The 21,824-nt window shown below is 26.9% G+C and overlaps 2 protein-coding genes across 7 annotated transcripts in view; one reads left to right on the top strand and one right to left on the bottom strand.

The window, feature by feature from the left end:
* The window catches only part of LOC107437064 (Ankyrin repeat-rich membrane spanning), a 47,558-nt gene extending 40,696 nt beyond the window's left edge, over nucleotides 1-6,862 (bottom strand). For 2 of the 6 annotated variants that reach the window (XM_043038938.2, XM_043038967.2), the window contains exons 1-2: nucleotides 6,311-6,442; nucleotides 3,048-3,189 (exon numbers count right to left, since the gene is read on the bottom strand). In XM_043038938.2, the coding sequence (XP_042894872.1) occupies nucleotides 3,048-3,164 (117 nt within the window). In that variant the 5' untranslated portion in view covers nucleotides 3,165-3,189; nucleotides 6,311-6,442. Of the gene's footprint in view, nucleotides 1-3,047; nucleotides 3,190-6,023; nucleotides 6,443-6,577; nucleotides 6,707-6,734 lie in introns of those variants that run through there. The other 4 variants (XM_043038954.2, XM_043038949.2, XM_043038942.2 and 1 more) reach the window with 4 other exon arrangements.
* LOC107437066 (DENN domain-containing protein 11) lies at nucleotides 6,646-20,117 on the top strand (the record flags this gene model as incomplete). The annotated part of the gene is given in 8 exon segments (XM_043038976.2): nucleotides 6,646-6,934; nucleotides 8,957-9,056; nucleotides 10,697-10,855; nucleotides 10,974-11,118; nucleotides 14,100-14,238; nucleotides 16,037-16,162; nucleotides 17,318-17,468; nucleotides 20,052-20,117. Coding segments are annotated over 8 exon segments (1,175 nt in total), but the record flags the coding sequence as incomplete, so codon positions are not given.
* Nucleotides 20,118-21,824: the final 1,707 nt, after the last annotated feature.

Genomic DNA, 21,824 nt, shown 5'->3' with positions numbered 1-21,824 from the left:
TGTGGTTTTCCTCATATATATATATATATATATATACAGGGTGATTCTAAAAAGATGGGCAAACTTTTAGGAAGTGATAGTACACACTCAAGCAAACAATTTTTATTACAGAATGTATGGCTGAAAACAAAACGCAAAACCGCTAGAGGGCATCAAAGTTTATGTTCTTATATGAGGCAAAAACACACAAAGAACGATGAAGTTATATTATAAAAGCAATTTTAATGGCATGTGATTACAATAAGTGTTCAAAACAGTAGCCGGCAGCGGCTATGCATGCAGTACAACGGCGAAGAAAAGATGGGTGAACATTCTGAAACACACCAGGCATATCACGAATTTTCCATGCAGCGGCCAAAAGCCATGGTGACAAGTAACGCAGAGCAGTAACTCGCAACAGGAATGGAGCTTTCACGTTTGCATCAAACAATTTTCCAAATGCGCCAGCACCTTTGCGTTTTGTTTTCGACCATGCATTCTTTGATAAAAATTGTTTGCCTGGGTGTGTACTATCACTTCCTAAAATTTTGCTCATCTTTTTAGAATCACCCTGTATATACTAATTGTAATATAATACTGTACGTGCAAGTATAGAACTATAAATACTAAAGGGTTGCAGACATCTATGATTCATCTTTAACGATGATATGAAGGCAATAGTGGCACATGATAGAACTTCACTACCACAATTTAGTTTGGAGGGCAGATCACCAGGGCTAATCAGCAAACTTTTGCACCACAACCCCAACTATGCATTGACTTTTTCTGCTTTAAAACTACCAAGAAGATTAAAGTGAATTCTGAACCACTAGTATACTAGGAAAAAGTGCAATCTGGTCAAACATTCAGTCTTGAGCCTGATGGCTCAGGGGATAGAGCGTTTATCTTACACATAGGCGAACTGGGTTCGAATCCCAGTAATGGCTCGTCGATACGAATCCACATCCGGCTTGCACCAACCACAGTGCTGACGTGAAATATCCTAAGTGGTAGACAGATCATGGATTAGAGGTCCCCTTGCCACCAGGCTAACCGTGGGAGGTTCTCATGGTCTTCCTCTCCATGTAATGCAAATGCGGGTTAGTTCCATCAAAAAATCCTCCAAGAAGGCAAATTTCTCCCAATACTTGATCCCGGAGTTCTCTAGTCTTCTGGATTGGGGTCAAAATTACAAGGCTAAGGAGTTGAACAGTAGTAGTCCTAAACCCAAAACAAAAAATTGGGTCGGCTGTTCAACAACGGTTATTAAAAAAAAACATTCAGTCTTGAGCGGTGGCGTCTCAAGAGATAGAGCATTTGCTTTCCGATGAGGTGAATCAGGTTCGAATCCCAGCGATGGCATTGGTGGGTATGAATACCGCACCTCGCGTAAAAATATCCTTAATGGTCGAAGGATCATGGATTAAAGTCCCTTTGCCCTCAGGTTAACCGAGGAAGGCTTTTGTGGTTTTCCTCTCCATGTAACACAAATGAGGGTTAGTTCCATCAATAAGTCTTCCACAAATGCATTTTTCTCCCAATACTTGATCCAAGAATTCCCTTTTCTTCTGGATTGGGTTCAAAATTACAAGGCGGAGTTGAACATTAGTAGTCATAAACCAAANTTTGTACCACTACCACTCAACTGTGTATTAAATTTCATTCAATTATGACGATTCCTTCATGGTGTTGCAATTTTCACAAACAGGAGTTTAAAATAAAATAAAACATTCCGTCTTTATCATAAAGAATCAAACCCCAACACAAGCCAAAGTAGGCAACAAGATTGATTTATTTACTTGAAAAGGAAACTGTTAATCCCAAGAGAATATTGATAATCCAAAAATGTTCAAGATTATTTTAAGAAGTTGCTGCACTCTACTAATCCTTGAATTAATAAAATAGCACATTTCCAGCTTCTTATCCGAACAATATCATCTTTCTTGTCTCTCAGTAAAATGTTATTATTACAGGCTATTGTGTATAAAAACTTGCATTATAAAAATATTAATTTTATAGTAAAAATATCCACACACAAAAAAAGTGTTCTGACTTTTTAGATATTGAAAAGTACTTTTTAAATATATATGTTACAGACGGGGAGTGTCGAGGATTAGCTTCAAAGTAATCAAGGAGAGTTATAATTAAAGCTTTTATTGAGGAAACACTAAAAGACAACACAAAACAATTATAGTTAGAACATCTTTCAGAGCTCTCTCCCCTTTGCCATCTCATGAGTGAGTGTGTGTAGAGAGTCTGCTTTACTTTTACTACAGATGGCGCTGCATGGCATATGCAACATATTTAAAGATTTTTTAAGGATATTTGATAAAAATCTAAAAACTGTAATCTTTTTTGCACCTGCAGAAAATTCTAGCAGAATGAACTTACAAGCCAAACCAGCTAAAGTTGTTTAAATTTATAAGCAAGTTTAGCTTAACACTGTCCCTAAATAAAGATAAGTTGTAACATTTCCGTGAAAAATACAAATAATAGTGAATAATAAGACTGTTCCATATTTTTAAAATACACATAATTCTACACTGAGGTTGACGAAATAAAATACAGAACATAAGGTGGTACAGAAAAAGGAGAAATTTTGAAGAACTGTAATTTGCAATAACACAAGGAAAACTTTTTTAATGATAAAAATATGTATATAAATTATGCCATAAAAAAAAAATTTAAAATTTGATTGTATTATATTTTTTGATTATTATCAACTCGTGTAGGCAAAGATTCTACACACCAACCTCCCTTCCAATAAGTGTGAATTTAAAAATTAAAGGATGTTTTAAAATAAGTAGTATGCAGAGCACACAAAAAGTTTAAACACAATTGATAAAAAGTTAAACAAATATCTATCTATGTAAACTATATAGCTGGTACTAAAATTTTTAATCAATTCAAAGAAATTTTAAGACATATATAATCAGGAATATTAATTTAAAATTTAGTAAAATGAAAATATTTTTAATTATAAAGATATATGTACTTATAATGCAAATAAAGCAATTATGATACAATACTGTTAAAAAAATTAAAATAATTAGAAAAAAAGTTTTTACCTCATCACAATCATTAGAAGAACAATGCTTATTTGCTAAGCAATTTCTTAGGGAATACACATCTCCTTCAGAGATTTTGGAAGTCAATATCGCGAAAGCTACACCAGTCTTATTCATTCTTCAAAAAACTTCATTAACTTACCTGTAATAACAATTCTTTTTTAATTGAACAATATTTTGAATCAAAATAAATAACAAATTAAATACAAAATAAGTATTTCAATTTTAGTTTTATTAAGTCGTCGATTTTTTAAAATTAAGATTATAATATTATTTAAATTCTTAATTTCTCCACTTACACTCAAAGTAGTTTCTCCACTTACACTCTCAGGACACAGGTTTAATAGGCTCCACAATGAAATTTATTGGGAGCCCCTTCCTCAAAGGTCGTATTTTTACAAAGCGTTGATTTTATATTTTTTTGTATGCATACTTAAAGGAATTTTCTGTTAATTTTCCTTTAAAAAATTCATTAAAATACAAAAGTTCTGTAAAGAATTTTGTCCACTTCCTTAGCGTTCTGGCCTTTGAAACAATTGTTCCAGCCTTCAACCCCTTCTGAGTATGGCTTTACACTAACTTGTGTAATGTGTTAATTCAAAATATTTAGCACATAAACTTCAATAAATCCTCCCCCAAATTAACAAAATTTAAATTCGGTTGTGTTATACATACTATATTTCCTTCATATCTTCATACAGTGAAACCCCTAGGGAGCCAACCCAGTGTAACAGAGACTGACAGATGTATGGTTTAAATTTCGTGTGTTTTAATAATATTGTTCTTTTCTTAAAAAATCACGAAAATATCTATAGTATTAACTGAGCAATGAAAGACATTGGGATTTTAAAAACCAAGAGAAAATTCATACAATAACTGCCAAAAAAAAATAATCATAACATTACATAAATTTGTGGTGGAATCGTTGCGAGTTGTGAGCGATGAAGACTCAAATGCCCGATTTAAATGTTTCATGTACGAAACATCATATTAAAAACATTAAATCGATTTTATTTCAACTAAATTTTTTCTTAAAAAAAACGACAAATGTACCGCAATGATTGATTAATTTGTTTACTAGAAATCTGAATTTGTAACAAAATAACCACTCGGTCATATTTTATTAAAATGTAAAACATGGTGTTCTTTAAAGAAAAGAAAAAAATTAAGAGCGTCATGTCTAGAGAGAACTATTTTTTTAACTTTTGCGATTTTTAACTTTTTATTTTACATTAATTCAAAATTCCAGCTGAAACCAGTCATTACAGATTTTTTTTAAAAATCTCAAATGAGATCTTTGATGCACAAGAAAGAACATCCTAAAGAAAAATTTCAGGAAAAAAAAAGTTTCCCTTCCCAAATGAAAAATCTTTCTGCAAAAACACTAACACTCTACAACAACGTCGCCGTGTTGCCAATTCTGCTATTTTAAATAAATAATTGTTTTTACATTTAATTTTAAATCATAAAAATTAGTCAGCTTTAAAAGATGAGAACAGGCGTGTTTGTTTTTCCTAAAATAACTTTTTTTTCTAATTTAACTTTCAACTCTAGGAGTAAATCATTGATAACATCATCTTTAGTGCTCTCTGAATAAGAGCTGCTCACAAATATTTTGAATACATTTAAATCTACTTATTTGTTTTGTTAAATTTTTTGTTTTTATATTTTTTCATATTTCCTTATTTGACTTCTTCCACATTTGGTGCAGATGTTTGCCCGGTTGCTTAGAGAGGTATTAATGGTCTCTCCTTGAGGTTTTTTTCAACACAAAGTCTATGGAAAAATACTGTGCCTCCCAAGTGGTCGTAAATAGAGGTGGTCGCTATATTGAGGCGGTCTTTCCTACAGGTTTCACTGTACTGCCAATCACTACTTGATAAGCTATGGCATACAATATAATTCAGATTTAGTAAATTTAGTCCTCTATTTAAAATATTTTTGGACTATAAACACAATTTTATATTTCCATTAAAAAAATAAGAAATTTTAATAGATCTAAAAAAATGAAAATAACATGACATTATAAGAAACATTAGTTCAGTCAAATATGAAAAGCTACAGAATTTTTTTAACCGAGTTGTATCAGAAACTTCTCAAAGACAACTCTGGAATTGTGGAAATCAAGAGGAATGATATTATGCTATTCCTCTAGACAATTTATTGTACCAAATGTTTTATAATCTGTTTTCTGTTACATTAATCTTTATAAATAATGGATAGCCGAACCCTTAACAAACAAATCATTTTAATAATCATCAAAAACGAATCATTTTAATGCAAAACTTATACAATTGTTTACTTTTTAATTAATGAAAAAAATAGACTATGACTATTGGTTTATTTTATTATTATTTTTATTATTTTGCACCAATATTTGCCTGAAATATTCATTTTTTTAAACTTATTAATTTATTATAGCTGTTTTCTTTTTAAAAAAATAATAAAAAAAGTGTTTTTCGTATTTTTCTATTCTTAATTTTGCTTTAATTACCTATAATTTGCAATGTAAAGGAATAAAACTAATGAGAAAGAAAACATGCGAAGCATGTCCTTAATAGAATTTCATAGAAATTCTGAAGAGTTAAGAATTTTTTCAATTTCCTCAGCAGTCATTGAACTTTCTGATAGCACCACCTACAACATTTATAATTAGAAAAAACACATCTGAAAATTTATTCAGCTTTATTATGATCAAGACAGATTATGAGGTGAGAACTTAATTTGACAGTCTAATATATTTTTAGTTTAAAATCCTTTTCAAAAAACTATATCACATAAATTTAAAACATACAATGCTAAAACAGTTTTACTTTAAATATAACTATGGAACTAAAATACGTCTGAAAACTTAATTTTCTCAGTATTTTGATTAGAATGCCTTAAAAAGAATATCTAAATTATGTAAGTGATATTGTGCAATTGAAAATTGCGTTAAATATGTATAACAACTTTTCTAACACAATAAAAACATACATGATATATTAGGATTGTTCGTCAATACAATTTAGTCACTTTGCAAACATGAACTACTAAATAATGAATTATCTTTGTGTATCTACAGTATTTAAAATACCACATGCTTTCGTTGAAATATGCATATTTCTACATAAACAAATGTTGTAAAAGGTATTAATATGTCGTAAGCGACAGCAAATCCCCTATATTCCATGTTTTCATTTAACAATAACAAAAACTTCATAAAAGATAAATTATAATTAAAAAAATTTATAGTATATTTAATTCTTTATAATTTTATTTACATTACATAACGTCATTGACTATTTCATTCATGGAATACTTGGACAGCAAAATTTTCTAATACATCAAAACACTCCAACCAAATCAAAACAAACTATAGCACCGAACAAAAGGGTGAATTCGCCAAAACTAGCGAAACTCTAGCAAAAATTGATTTGGCGAGTTTCTAAATTATTACGTCACTGTGACTCATGTCATATGTTGCAATCTGTTTGTTTACATATTTATTTTTATTTAAAAGTTATTAAGATTGATCAAAACAAAAATACCCTTGACATTGTCAAAAAACATGATTAAAATAAGTCGTGTTCACTAATAAATTTCTCAATTATATGCTATGGCTGATTCAGAAATAGTTAATGACCGAACTCCACTCCTGGAAAGAAAAGGGAGTATTAGTAGTACTGATTCATGCAATAAATTTACTATTAAGTCATTAGAAAAAGAGGATGCCACTTTAACAGCAGTTTTAACTGCTGATTCTACTAAATATGGTATATCTAATGTATTGAATATTGTGGAAGACGGTGATTACATGGCGCCGGTTAGCGAAGGAGTTGTTGAATATAATGGACAACTATCCGATATCGTCTGTATTTTTTCAGTGGCATTTGATACGCGTGCTGGTAGTAAAATTTTCGTCCATTCTTGTATTTTAGATAAATTTAAGTTTTGAAAATTTTCTTTAATCTATCAAAATGTTCAGAAATATCTGTTTTAATGAAATCTTAGACGTAGTGTAAAATATGTTTTCTATAAAATGCCATGTTAATAATTTTTTATTGTCTACTGATAATTGACATGTTTTGAACAGAATATTAAACTTAAGAGAGTGATAAAGGCAGAATAAATTTAATATTTAAAATCAAGTCTTAAAGAACCAAATGATAGCAATATTAAAGCATTTTAAGTACCATTCTTAAATTAAATATTATCGCCCTCTTATTTTTTTGTATTTATTTAAACTTTCGGTAGTCATATGTGATACATAAAATATTAATTATTTTTTGGTCGTACCTTTCATATTTTGGATTTTCCATTTCTAATCTATTTAAAGTAATGAAGAAGAAAAAAAGCTTTTCAGCCATACAATGCTCTTTCTTTCCTCTAAGAGGTGTACAACATTGAATAAACAATCCGTAAAGCACTTTTAGGAATTGTGGTTTCTATCATTTCAAAATTCTGTTCATCACTACAATGCATAAATGAAATAATTTAATTATTTCATTCACTAACTTTGATTTGTTTGGCTTTGCAAAAATAAACCACATTATGTACCTTACTTTGTGGTTAAATTATATTTCCGTAAAGTTGAAAAATGTCAATATTTAAAAACTTAAGAATTTTCTGTAAAATGTTTTTAATCTTTATACCAACTTTGTAAATATCTTTTAAAACTTTATCTTTTTTAAAAAAAATATGTACATTAAAACTAGACTAAGTTAATTGGTAAAAAATATTACTCATTAAAAAGACTAAAGAAATTTTTTGATCAGAATTACTCTAGGCGGTTCAAAAAATATAAAGCCTTTTAAGACTCTTAAAAGAACGGTTTTAGAAACAAAGAGACATAAAGTGATTTTATAACCAAAGATGAATGTGAAAACAAGTGCTAAAAGTGTTACGAAAAAAATCATATTATTACAAAAAAAGCTTGAAGTAAAAATGTAATTCTTTAGTTTCAGATTACAAATATTAATGATTATTTTTACTTTTGAAAAGTTTTGATGGTACTACATAAATTAGTCAAATACTAATTCATGTTGTTGTTAATATTTTGTTCCTGTGGAACATAGTAGCCTTCACGTATAATGCTTGTTGAAAAAATTGAAACAATCTGAAAATTACTAGAGAATGTCAAAAATTTCATGATGCCAAACTTCTTAGTGTTCATAATCTATGTCTTTATAATTAGGTATTTATGTTTAATATCCTCTTCACTCTTATGTAGTGAATCCGAGTTTCTAAATACTTAAAATTAGGAGAGTCTACATTAAAAAAAGTGTATCATTAATTTACAAGAATAAAACTCTTTACATAAGAACAATATTCATTTTGTACAAACATAAATATATGTTAAAAATATGAAGTACTTGAACATGAAGCTCCTTTGGCTTATATAGGGATTTTCAAAATCAAAAGTTTTGACAGAAGCTCATGATTTTTTTTTCTTTCGAACAATACTGTGAGTGATCAAAATTCCATTTCTTGAAAGACAGTGTTTCTGGACACATCAATATGACTGATAAAGTAGGCTAATAACGTTCTTTACAGATCAGAGGTAGATTTACCAACCGACTTGCCTTTCAAGAGCTCTGCTATCATGGCTCTTCATGAGGCTAGTGAAGCTTACTTGGTTGGTCTTTTCAAAGACTTCCTTTGGCTATTCATGCCAAGAGAGTCATTATCATGCCCAAAAATATCCAACTTACCCAACATATATGTGGAGAATGAGCTTAAATTGCTTAGTTAACATTTAAAAAAAAGATCCATCTTGAGGGCTGACTATTTACCACAATGAATAGCTAAGCCTAATTAATTATTAATCGAGTGTATAAAAATGTATTCTTTCTTTGAAAATATGCTTATTGTATTTTATTTGTTTCAATTCTTATTTATGTTTATTTTTTGTTATTTTTTTCACTAAGGCAACATCATTGAATGGTATTTACCTTGCGACTGCAATGTTGATGGCATTGAATTCCGTGCGATGGCAAGTGGATCACATAGAGTTCAAACTGATTTTATGTAGGTTTTCTTTTATTTTTATTAGCATCTATTAAAATGGCCATTATAACTTGTCTATGATATATTTCCAAATATATGCTCACATTTGTACATAAGCAGATATTTAAAATTTTTCTTCAAAAATTTCTCCAAAATTTGAAATTTTTGCATAAATTAAAATGAGAAAAATATTTCTGTGGCAAAAATTTTCTTTGTGAGATTTCAATTTAAATATAGCAGATTACAACCTATTTACCAGGCCTGAACTGAATTTAGAATTAGGAAAAATTCTCTCTAAGCCAGTTTTGGGAGAAACAGGACTGATCGAAGGAGATTGGCTTGACTAGATATTAGCCAGGATTGAACTGGCTCGCCCTAGAAATTTTATTGATTTTCCTAGAAGTATTCAATTTCATGGACTTCAGTTATAAGTAACTTTTGGAAAAAAAATAGCCATATATCAACACCTTTGGAACAGACTCAGGAGAAATGGTCAGCATACAAACATTTCATAGTGGCAATGTTCTGTGGAAAATAAGGTCACTTCAAACTTTAACCTCATATGATAAGCATGGTTGCAACATAAAAATCTATTGCAGTTTAATAAATGTATGTTTTACATTTATCCATAAAGTTATGGCAAATAAAGTAACTGTTTGGTTTTTCTCTTTGTATTAGAGCTAAATCAGTCTCTATTTGACATTTTAACTAGCTATTTGCTCCTAAGTTTGTTCCTTTTCTTGCCAATTCATATTTAATAAATATAAATTTAGTTAGCTCTTAGACGGTGGTAAAAAAATTTCCTTTTTATTGATAAAAAAGACTCTACTATAATTTATTCTGTGGTCAGCTATGTAGACAAATTTGTTAAAATTAAATATAATTGTATGCATGGAGTTGCATACAATTATATTTAAATTATAGAGTTACAATTCGGAACACAGGATAAATTCTTCATAGACTACTTTGAATTGCTTATATGCTATTAGAACTAATTTTTTTTTTTTTTTTCAATGTTGTGGATGAAAAAGAATCAATAAATAAAGTGAAAGTTTGGAAATAGGTATTATTAATTACACATCAGTGATGTTTTTAAGTGCCAAATTTTTAAACTCCCTCTTATTTAAGCATTAATTAAGGTTTTTTTCATACTAACTTATTCTTGCTACAGTAATTTTTCAGACAATTTGTATTTGATGATTATATTGAAAAGAAACCTTATCAAAATTGTATATATATAAAGGAAATATGATTTGCAGTACGGATGAAATGGAAATAGGAATGAAAGGTTTGGGGTAATATAATAATTAGCTTTTTTTTTAAATTGCTCAGGAAGAGAACATTTTTTCTTAAAAACACAATTTCCATATAGGAAATAAAGTTGTTTCTGTGTCTTGTGGAGTTATTATTAATTCAAATGTATCTAGTATTTCAGATTTTGCATATTCAAATAAAAAAGAGGAATCCATATATTTAACTAATTTCTTTCATTTTTTTTAAATCTTTAGAATAATCAATTTTGTTTTATGCCTTAGATTTCTTAGGTATTTAATTTTTATATAAAGTAAAATAGACTTTGAATTTAGCATAATTTTTTTAATTTAAGTTTTTAGAAATCATCTTAATTTCAAACTTTTTTTTTTTTTTTTTTTTTTTTGCAGATATTTCAAAAGAGGTCAGCTGTATGGCTTAGCTTGCTTTGAAAATATGCCTGTAGACAATAAATGTGAAAGAGGAGCTAGAATGAAATCAGTTGGTGTGTTAGCAGTTACGTACACTTCTTTACATCATCATATGAATTTTCTCAGAAAACAAGTGCGGTGAGCTATTTCTGTATTTTAAAATATATTATTTAATAATTTTAATTTACACTAACTTTATTAATAATTTTAAAATAATCTATACATTGTTTTAAATGAATCTTACATATTTATGCAGGCAGCTACTAGAAAACCCTGGTTCTTATGAGGAAATGGAAATCTACTATGAGAGTCACAAAGGATCTTTTCCAACCTTTAATGCATTCCAAGATTATTCTGATATTTATTCAACTAGATTAAATAATCTTGTGCCTTTAATGAAAGTAAGAACATATTGAAAAACTCATTGCCTTACTGAGGCTGCTATGATCGTTATAATTTTAGTTGCATTGTATTGTTCTCTTACTAAAGTTATGTTGCATCATCATATTAGTTGCATTTCTATAGTTCTTGCCAATTGTTTTAGCACATTTTGTTGAGATTTACTCTTGAATTTTGCAAATTTTACAGCAAAAAAATGGATAGGTAATATAATTTATTTTAAGTATATAATTGGTTATGTTTTATAAAGAATTTTTAAATTTCAGAATGAAAGCAGAATTTTTTGATAATTTTTGTAATTAATTTTTCTATTAGCTTATTTTACACTTACTTCCAATTCATTTGAATTATACTGAATGGATTGTCTTTTAATATATTTTACCAAATTATTTGGAAAACTAAAAATTAATATGACAATTTTATTATCTGCCATATGTAATGCAAGGTTGTAGTCACATGAAGGCAATTTTTAAATTTTTTTATTCTATTTAGTGGGTTTGATTTGATATAATTTAAAAATTTCAAATCCTACATGCTGCACATTAAAGTTCATTAATATGAAGATTTCAGTGCACGTTTTTAGAGTAATTTCATGTGTTTTATGGACAGTCACAATCTACTCAATCTTGTAATTTTTCTTTAATAAGCTTTATTTATTTAAATCATATTATATTTAAATCATACATTTATTACTTTTTTCATTAAATGTACAACTTTACACAGAATATTATTTTATCGATACTAGTTAAAAATATCTACTACAACATTTTCGTACATGTAGTACTTTTTCTGTAGATATTAAGGAGTAATATACAATAAACTTTATAGTTCATGAGCATAGTTGTTACCTTTAATTTTTNAAGAACATATTCAAAAACTCGTTGCCTTACTGAGGCTGCTATGTTCATTATAATTTTTTTTTTGCATTGTATTGTTCTCTTACTAAAGTTATGTTGCATCATCATATTAGTTGCATTTCTATTGCTCTTGCCAACTGTTTTAACACATTTTGTTGAGATTTACTCTTGAATTTTGCGAATTTTACAGCGAAAAAATGGATAGGTAATATAATTATATAATTTTTTTTTAATATATAATTAGTTATATTTTGTAACGAATTTTTAAATTTCGGAATGAAAGCAGTTTTTTTTTATAATTTTTGTAGTTAATTTTAATATTAGCTTATTTTACACATACTTCCAATTCATTTGAATTAAACTGAATGGATTGTCTTTTAATATATTTTATCTATTTAAAATGCTATAAAATTATTTAGAAAACCAGTGTATTCTTTCAGAAAAAAAATGGGAGAGAATTTCTCACCCTTTCTCAAAAACAGGGTGAGATTTCAAAAAGTTAAGTGAGATTTCTAAAAATTAAAAAAACACGAATAGACTTGGAAAAAAAAAATTTCTTTAATTGTAATACATTTTTCACATCTTCTAATTGAATATTTTTGCTGCATCATCATATGAAAAATGTTCTATATCTACTTTTTTATCAGCTATTATATTTATTTGACTAAAAAATATCCGTATTTGTTTCGTTTTGACCGTTTCTACCGACATTTGTTTCATTTTTATTTGTAGTAGATGTTGCCTTAACAAGGTATTTGTCCATCTTACATTCATGCACAAAAAATGTAAACGTTTTACATGAAGAAACCTTATCTACGGTGAACTCGTGGTTGCAGAGAAATGTGTTCTGAAAGGGGTTCGAGCAACACCTCCTAGAAAAGAGTAGGCCTCTGCACGTGTTACCATAAATATTCTTTAGTAGTCCAAACGTAATGACATATTTCTTATTTTCAACCACTGTGCAAAAGAAAAAAATATGCTAGATTCTTGCGCTGTAGTGAAAACACTGAAAACTAAAAATTAATGTGAAAATTTTATAATCTGCCATGTGTAATACAAGGTGATAATCACATGAAGGCAATTTTAAATTTTTTTATTCTATTTAGTTGGTTTGATATAATTTAAAAATTTCAAATTCTACATGCTGCACATTAAAGTTCATTCATTAAAGATTTCAGTGCACGTTTTTAGAGTACTTTCATGTATTTTATGGACAGTCACAATCTACTCAATCTTGTAATTTTTCTTTAATAAGCTTTATTTATTTAAATCGTATTATATTTAAATCATATATTTACATTTATTACTTTTTCATAAATGTACAACTTTACGCAGAATATTATTTTATCGATACTAGTTAAAAATATATACTGCAACATTTTTGTACACATAATACTTTTCTGTAGATATTAAGGAGTAATATACAATATACTTTATAGTTCATGAGCATAGTTATTACCTTCAATTTTTTAAACTTAGCGAATTGAAGTGGCAATAGATCAATTATTGTTGCTTATGAGCACTTGATATGATTGTTTACAAATACGAAATGAAGTAAAGAATGTTTTTAAAAGAGAAACCATTTATATATTATATATATGTCATCTCAGAAGAGTTACGAATAAAATGAGTATTACAGCTGGATAGTTGGTATTTATCATTAAGTATCATTTATGTTTGATGTTTATTATAAATTATACTCAAAAATTGCTAGCAGGCACATATTTCTAATTGATATTAAAATATAAAGAATATTTTTCGAGCTAAAGGTATAATATGAAGAATTAGTTTGATATATATATGTGTGTGTAAATATAAGCTCAGATTTTATTTTTGCTGTTAAATGAATCTAGCTTGAAATGTGGATTCAAAAAATTTAATTTTTCCTTTGAATAGAGACAATATTAAATAATTTTGAATTCTTGCAGTAAATCTTCGTTTCTTGTTTTCATATTTCTTTATAATTTATTCTATAAATAATATAAATACTAAGTTAATAGCATCATTAAATTGCATTTTTCCAATTTTATGTGAAAGTTTGTAAAGTATTTTATAATGGTAGGAAATTACATGCCATAAACATTTCATGTTTGTAAATGTTTGCATTTCTATTCTTGTAATTTTAGATCACTCACCCTGCTGGCTGTTTTTCTCAGTTTTTGAATTTTTTTGGTGAAAGAATATTTGCCCTCTGGAAAATGGCATTATTAAAGAAGCGCATAATATTTTTTTCACCACCTCCTATTGGAGTAGTGTGTTATCGGGGTAAAAATATTTATTTATTTATTATTATTATTAGAAATGTAATGATTTTGTTGTTAACTTTGACTAATCTTAACTGATTTTCCTTACTTGTTAGCTTAAAGTTTTATATATGTTTTCAAAATCTTTACAGTTTATGTTTTGTTTAAATTGATTGCTGCACCATTATTGCATTCACTATGTAACATTCTTACAATTTACTCATTAAAATTAAATGTCTTCTGTGATATCTAATCTAACAAGGTTTAGAGCATCTTACTTTTTTTCAGTTTAGGTTTAAAATATTTCAAGTCTTTTGTAAATATTTTCTAAAATTAAAACAATGTAAAAATGTGTTAATAATGTTTTGTAAAACAGACATACTATTGTATCTTTACTATAATGAAGCACCTTATTCAGTTTTGAAACTCAAAATAATAGAGGAATTTCTATATATTATCGAATTACAAGCAAATATTGATTATAATGGAGTACTTTGGTGATTTTTCTTTTATCTTCTAACTGTAGATGACTATCTTGGTTGATCTAGTTCTATTAATTAATATTTTTTCCTTGCTGTAACTTGCTAGTCATTCTGCATCTCTGTTTATTTCTTTCATTCTGTGTTCTCTTTTTCATTTTCTGTTTTATTCTAACATCATACATCATCCATTCTATTTCACTCTAGAACAATATTTTGTTTCCCTTTATCAGACAATTCTATTTTATATGATATTATTTGAGCACTGTGACAGTGTTGTAATTTTTTTATATGCTTCACATACCCTTCTTTATTTCAAGATATATATATATTTCAGTTTGATATTGACCCTTTATAATAATAGTACTATCTAGCAATATCCTTATTAAACTCATCTCTTTGAGTTTGTTTGAAGATGATATCTATTTAACAGTATTTTTTATTTTTTTCGTTTCTTTCATTTACACAGAAATTTCTATTTGATAACAACAATGTTTCTGTTTAAGGATAAAATTGTTTTAATATATAAAATTTTTGTTTTGCAAATTTTCATGTGTTTTGTGCAAAGTAAATTGTTTAGTTTTTACCAAATAATCGGGACAATTGAAGGAATCAACATTTTTTTTCTTTATTTTTTTAAAAAAAACATGATTTTATTTTATGTGTTATAACTCTATTTTTGAATTAATACGTGTAATTTATGTGATGAAAGAAAGATACTATTATGATAAAATGCATTCTTAAAAGCCTAAACTGTATTAAAAAATATCTTAACAACAACTATCTGTATTGTCTTGAAGGAAATATTTTTCAAATGTTAATTTTACACAAATTCTATTTTATGTGTACTCTATGTTTAAGAATAATGTTTTTACATTTCCTTTAAAGTCCTTAAATAAGAAGTCAACTATGAATTGTTTACTAAAGAACGCTTGGTTATTCTTTTCACCAAAAGATTTAATTTTTTAGAAAAATAATAATAAAATTTAATAAATTAAAAAATATGTAAAGAAAATTGAGAATTTATAAAGAATATTCTATATCATTGATGAATTTAAAATCAATGGCATATATATTAATTTTAAAAGAATTATGATGCCAGCTTTTTTAAAATATTAATACTGATTGTTCAGTTTTTCCCAAGTTGCTAATTTTTTTTTTACCGTATGATTTATTTTTACTCAAATTGTTCAAACAAACAAATATCCTGAATATTAAAACTAATACCTATATCTTTATATGCCATGCCTTCATTTAATTTGACTTATTTCTCCTATGTAATGTTATATATGTGTATGTTTTCTACAAATTTACCACTTTTTATTCTTTTACTGATTTTAGTGTATTGCACAATTTGTCTCACTGGTCACCGTCTGTCTGAAATAGGTGCATGGTCTGCACAACCATTCTTTTATGTCAATATCGCAGATATGGATAATTTAGGATCTGAAAAAGTTTATGTTGCATGTAAGTAATTTTTAGAGAACTTAAATTATTTTATTATCATAAAATTATTTTATTAACATGAAGTTGTGTTGAAGAACATTAGAGCATTTTTTTTTATTTTATAGTTAGATAAACCAATCTTTTATTAAGTTTTTGGCTTTCTGCCAACAGTAGTAATAAATATTGCTGTAGATTATGCCTTATAAAATTCTGGAGTGACTTTAATTATTGTACTACAAATTGTACCTACCTATGAAGAATCCAATTTCTATGCTTTTTCTTATTGTTTGGTTCATTGCTTTTCAATTTGTTAATGATTTGTTATTTTTAGCAATTTTTTTCTTGCAGTAAACTTTTTATTTAATCAAGTATATGCAAACTTATTTTTCATTGATTAAATTCAAACTAATTTTTCATATACTTTTATTGATTAGATTGTTATTTTTTACTTAATTAAACATATTAAAGCTTATTTTTGGTTTGGAAAAAGTTTTACTTGTGGAATATTAAGTGCTTCATTATCTATTAAAATATCACTATACTACCAAAAAAAAATTTCTCCAAGACTATTCAAAATAAATTCTGTTACTGTAAAAAAGAATCATTACAGATTAGTCAGCCTTAAAATTTTCTAATGATTGCATTAAATCTAAGTAAATAAGCAATAATAATTATCTTCTTTCAATTGTTGCAGTCACTGCATATAATTATATAATATAATGAAAAGTTTAAAAAAAAACTTCTTTGAATTACGTCTATTACTTCTATACATAAGCTAATACCTTTTAAAGATTTTTATTGTTTTCATTTCAAGTTTATTACTGTTAATAATTAGATATAATTCATTTCATTTATAATGAAATGTTTCATTTTTTCACTCAGCATAATTGTTTACTGTGAAAATTCCATTACTTAATAATTTTATCGTGTTTTTTTTTTTTTTTTTTTTTTTTTTTTTTTTTTTTTTTTTTTTTTTTTTGTTTAACTTTTTTTTTCTTCTAAAAAATTCTCACTTTTAATTAACATTGTTTTAATTTCCAACCGGTGTAACTTTTTTTAATCAAATATTAAAACAATTATATGCATTGATATGTGTATTAGGGTGTTTTAATCAACTTATTACTGCATAATTCCACAAAAATTAATTAATTTTTATCTGCTAATGAAATTTTTCAGGCACAACCGAAAAAATATTCCAGACTAAAACAAGCCTTTACGATTTGTATGTGGATAATCAAAATTTCATTACTGACATCCCAATAATTCAAAAGATTCTGAATACAAGTCATTCTGATAGGAGAAAGTTTGAACAACTTTGTAAATTTCAGTAAGTATTTGATCAAAATAAAAAAGTATTTGTCAAAAAATTTCCAATTTATTTAATAATATTCAGTCATTAAAAAAATATTTTACTATGGTGATGAGTGTTATAATTACATACCTGCCAACATTCACTCTTTTCGAGAATGGATTTTCCAAGTGGTAGTAAAAAAATTACCGAAAAACTATCTTCCTCAAAAATATACTTATATTTTTATCAGGTTGAAATTCGCTATCGTAAAGACTAATATGCTTTTATATATTTGTAATTATTTATTTGTAGTGGTGGTCAAACTGATTTAAAATTATTATTATAATTCAAAAAGTTTAGTGAAATAACATGAATTTCGCTAGCACTTTGAATATGAAAATAAAATCTTCCGTGAAAACCGGAAGAATTGGCAGCTATGTAAATAGGATTATGTAAAACCTAGAAAACGAATTATAATAAGATATTCACTGGTTAAAATGTGTAAAAAAAAGGATTAATAGTTCTTAGTCTTTAAAAATATTAACTTCTTTTAAAGTAGTGGTAATAAAACAATTGGTTGATTTATATGTTATCGTCCAGAACAAAATGATGAAGGAGTTAATGTACTTAATTTCACTTATTACTTTTTTTTTAATTATCTTTTTACTTTATTTTTATTGCTAGTTATTATTCAGGCAACAGAATTTTCTGAGCCCATCTTCTGCACCATCTTCTTTAAATCTAAATTTGTTTGCAACCTAAATGCAATCAGGAGACTATTATTGTAAAAATAAGGCTTTTCCAATATGCATAGCGAAATTTAAATTCTCAAATCTAAAGTAGATAAAAATTATAAACATAAGAAATGTATGTTGTTTAAATTTAGTTTGAAACATTTGAAATTATAGTTAAAAAGAGTTTAAGAACCGCTACAATCGTGGCTGCATTGCATTCATCATGTGATGCTTATAAAATCATTAAGATGTAGCGCATTAACTTTAAAAATATTTTTCAAAGCTATAAAATGCTTAGAATGCTCAGAAAACACTCTTAAAAGTGGCATGAATACTTATTGGTAAACTAATTTTTTGCGCATATTATATGGGATCTAAGTAGTTCTATCAAAAAGTTAAAATATAAATATATATATATATTTTGTAATAAATTAATTTTGTGAATGAACACCAACAAGAGAACTACCTTAGCTTACATGATACTGTATTTTTTCTTCACTGAATTCATAAAAAAGATTATAAATAACACTGCTAGATGCTAAATAGATAAAACAAAAGTTTGTAGTAGTTTAAGCCATCCTGAATTGAAAATTACTCTAGTTATTTGATATTATCTAAAAAATTACTAAATGTTTCTCATTGTCCTTCCAATTTTTTTTCATCAAATCTATTGCTTTTTGTAATATAAAATTGTTACATTCATAAAGCATTCCCACATTTTTAATTGTGCACAAAGTTTGAATTATAATTTGTAAAACTTTTGTGTCCTAAAATGACAAAATTGGAATATTCAGGATCTGGAGAGGAAACAACGATTCAACATTGGTTTTTCAACAGTTTTGTGTCTACATAGAAAATTTGTGGAACATTTAATTCAAAAAGTGTAGATAATATTATAATTTAAATCAAAATTTTATTTGTGTTTTCATCAATCTTTAAATTAATTTCTTAAATTATTATATGCAATTTAAAATTGAAATTCCTTTGTTCTTTTATTGGCATCAGTATTTAAAAGGCTTAGAAACCATGTTCTAATGCAAATTATAATACTATACTGAACAAGTTTGCTTTGTATAAAAAAAAAATATTGAATTGATTGATCTCTGTTTTAAATATTAGTTGTTTGTTTAAATAGTTTATCTCCTCATACCTAAATATTATCCTATTTTGATCTGTTTTTTTTTTAAAGTGCAATTTTTTGACTTTAACTTTTTAAGCATCATACTGTGTAAACAAATAAGTACAGAATTCTCCTAGCCAAGTAGACTTTCTCCTCGAATTCCACAGGAGAAAATATTAATTTTGTGTGGGAAAAAAAACAATTTATACTTCAGAATTGAAAAATTAAATATCTCGTTTATAAATATCTGAAACTTGTTAAAAACACTTATAAATCTGATCTGAGTAAAGTTAAACAATGTAGAAAGAGCACAAATAATGCCACATAAACAGATATTTGACAACTTTGGATTGGTAATGACGAAGGTTCCTCAGTGTTAAAACACATTGCTATGTTTCAAAACTGAGGAAAGCTGTTTGACTTTATTCACATTGTTTAACTTCATTCGTATAGTTAACTAGTAATAAAGTTGACTCTTTCTTCACTGTGATTTACATATATATGCTTCAAAACTTTTACAGGCACAAAACTTCTTTTAACCTCTTCAAACATCAAAAATGCCATAAAATTATAGCCAGTATTTATTAATAAATATTTTTCAATATAGTGCTATTTGAATATATTGTTAACAAAAATTAAAAAATAAATGTTTTGTCTTTAAATGATAGCTATTAATGTTTTTTCATGACTTTATTTAAATTATTTGGACGAAAATTGTTAAAATTGATTCATTTTTAACTGAAGTCTGATTTTTTTTACTTTCAGACCACAAATCAATGGCTTTCAAAATGGTGATTTAAACAGTGAAGAGTCAGAAGCTTGGTTTACCAGGTAATTTCTTTCATAATTATTTTTTTCACCCTTGTTCCTCTGATCTATTTCAAGAAAAAGAACTGTTCATGATCACTGACAGTAATGATATTATTAGGATATTGCACATATACCCCCATTCAAAATTGAACTAAAAATGGGGAAAGATGAGGATCACTGACAGTAATGATATTATTAGGATATTGCACATATACCGCCATTCAAAATTGAACTAAAAATGGGGAAAGATGAGGACATGAATTTGAGAATGAACTGATTACTGATGAAACACTGAAGGGAACTGATTACTTTTTTATTTTTGATTAAGAAATAATTTCTGTGTTTGTTAAAATTAAAAGCTTTGTTTTCTTATTCTTACAACTTTGAATTCTGACAACTTTTGTTTTTTAATTTGCAACAGTTTTATTTTGAAAAAGCTGAAAGTACTAAGCTTGTCAAATGTATAGTTTATTTTGCAATTATTCTCATATTTTAATCTCTTCATATTTTGAAAAGTGCTTACAAATCAGTAGAAGATTTTTCTAACATCATCCTCTACCATAATTATAGTAGTAATAGGTAATGTGCAGAATGTAATTATATAAAGTGAAAGTTACTGTATCATCATGTGAAACCTTTTTCTCTTCTGTTTGTTTCTTGTTTTGATATTGTGGTAATGTAGGTTTAAATTTTACCCCAACAATTATATTTATGATTATTGTATTTACAATATTTTCACTTTTCTCCGAACAAAAGCAAAGTTATGGTCATTTTAGTTATATGACCAGTACATTGCTGCCCTTAACTCAATGTAGCGTTAATTATCTCAATCATTCTTAAATAGCACATATTTATTCTGAAGTAGTACATTTTAAAAGGTTGTCTTTTTTACAGATGCTAGTTTTTTGGAAATAATTGCTATTTTCTATACTTTTTCAACAAAAGTAATTAAAAAGTTACAATTCACATTAACTAACAATTATATTATTTTTGCATTATAAGGTATATAAACTATTCATAACTTGCTTATTTGTTGATCTCTTGCATCTATAATTTATTTATTCAGTTGATTTAAAGCTACTCTAAATGATGTATCTTTAAACTGTTGTTTTTCTTTTAATTCTAATCAAAAATAGCTGAATAAAATTTCAATGTTACACATTTATTTTACAAACTCTTATAACAAGGCTTTAATTGACAATTTTTCTAATAGTAAAGTATTCAAACCATCTCTATTTAGTTTAGTCTACAAGCAGTTTTAAATTTGATTGTAATAAAACTATTTAAATGTAATGCAGCTTTCATTACTTTGTAATGGTTCCACTCGTAACACCTCAGCCCTCTTCCCTCCTATTTTTTTTACATCATTAGATCAGCTAACTTTGTACATGTAATATCATTTATGTTAAGTGCCATTACCCTCTACATTCAATTCTATCCTCATTGCATGATAGTCTTCCCAACTTTTTTGGTCTATGAACTAATCTACTAATTATTTTATCTACTAACATATTTGTGAATTTAAGTACTGAATTTAATTTTATTGAGAAAATATTTCTAATTAAAAAAAAAAGTTTTGTTTTGTGTCTTTTTTTTCTATACCTTATTACATAGTTAAAAGTAGCTTTACTGTCTGTAATACCATGTATAAAATATTTGTAAGTTCATAATTAGCTCTAATGGTTAATTATTACCTTATGTAATTAAGACACAAAACACAGATGAATC

This window comes from Parasteatoda tepidariorum, chromosome 1 (genome assembly GCF_043381705.1).
Source record: "Parasteatoda tepidariorum isolate YZ-2023 chromosome 1, CAS_Ptep_4.0, whole genome shotgun sequence".
In the NCBI taxonomy this organism is placed as follows: Eukaryota; Metazoa; Arthropoda; class Arachnida; order Araneae; family Theridiidae; genus Parasteatoda; species Parasteatoda tepidariorum.
The sequence above is the reverse complement of the archived record's forward strand: the minus strand, read 5'-3'. Positions and strand labels throughout refer to the sequence as shown.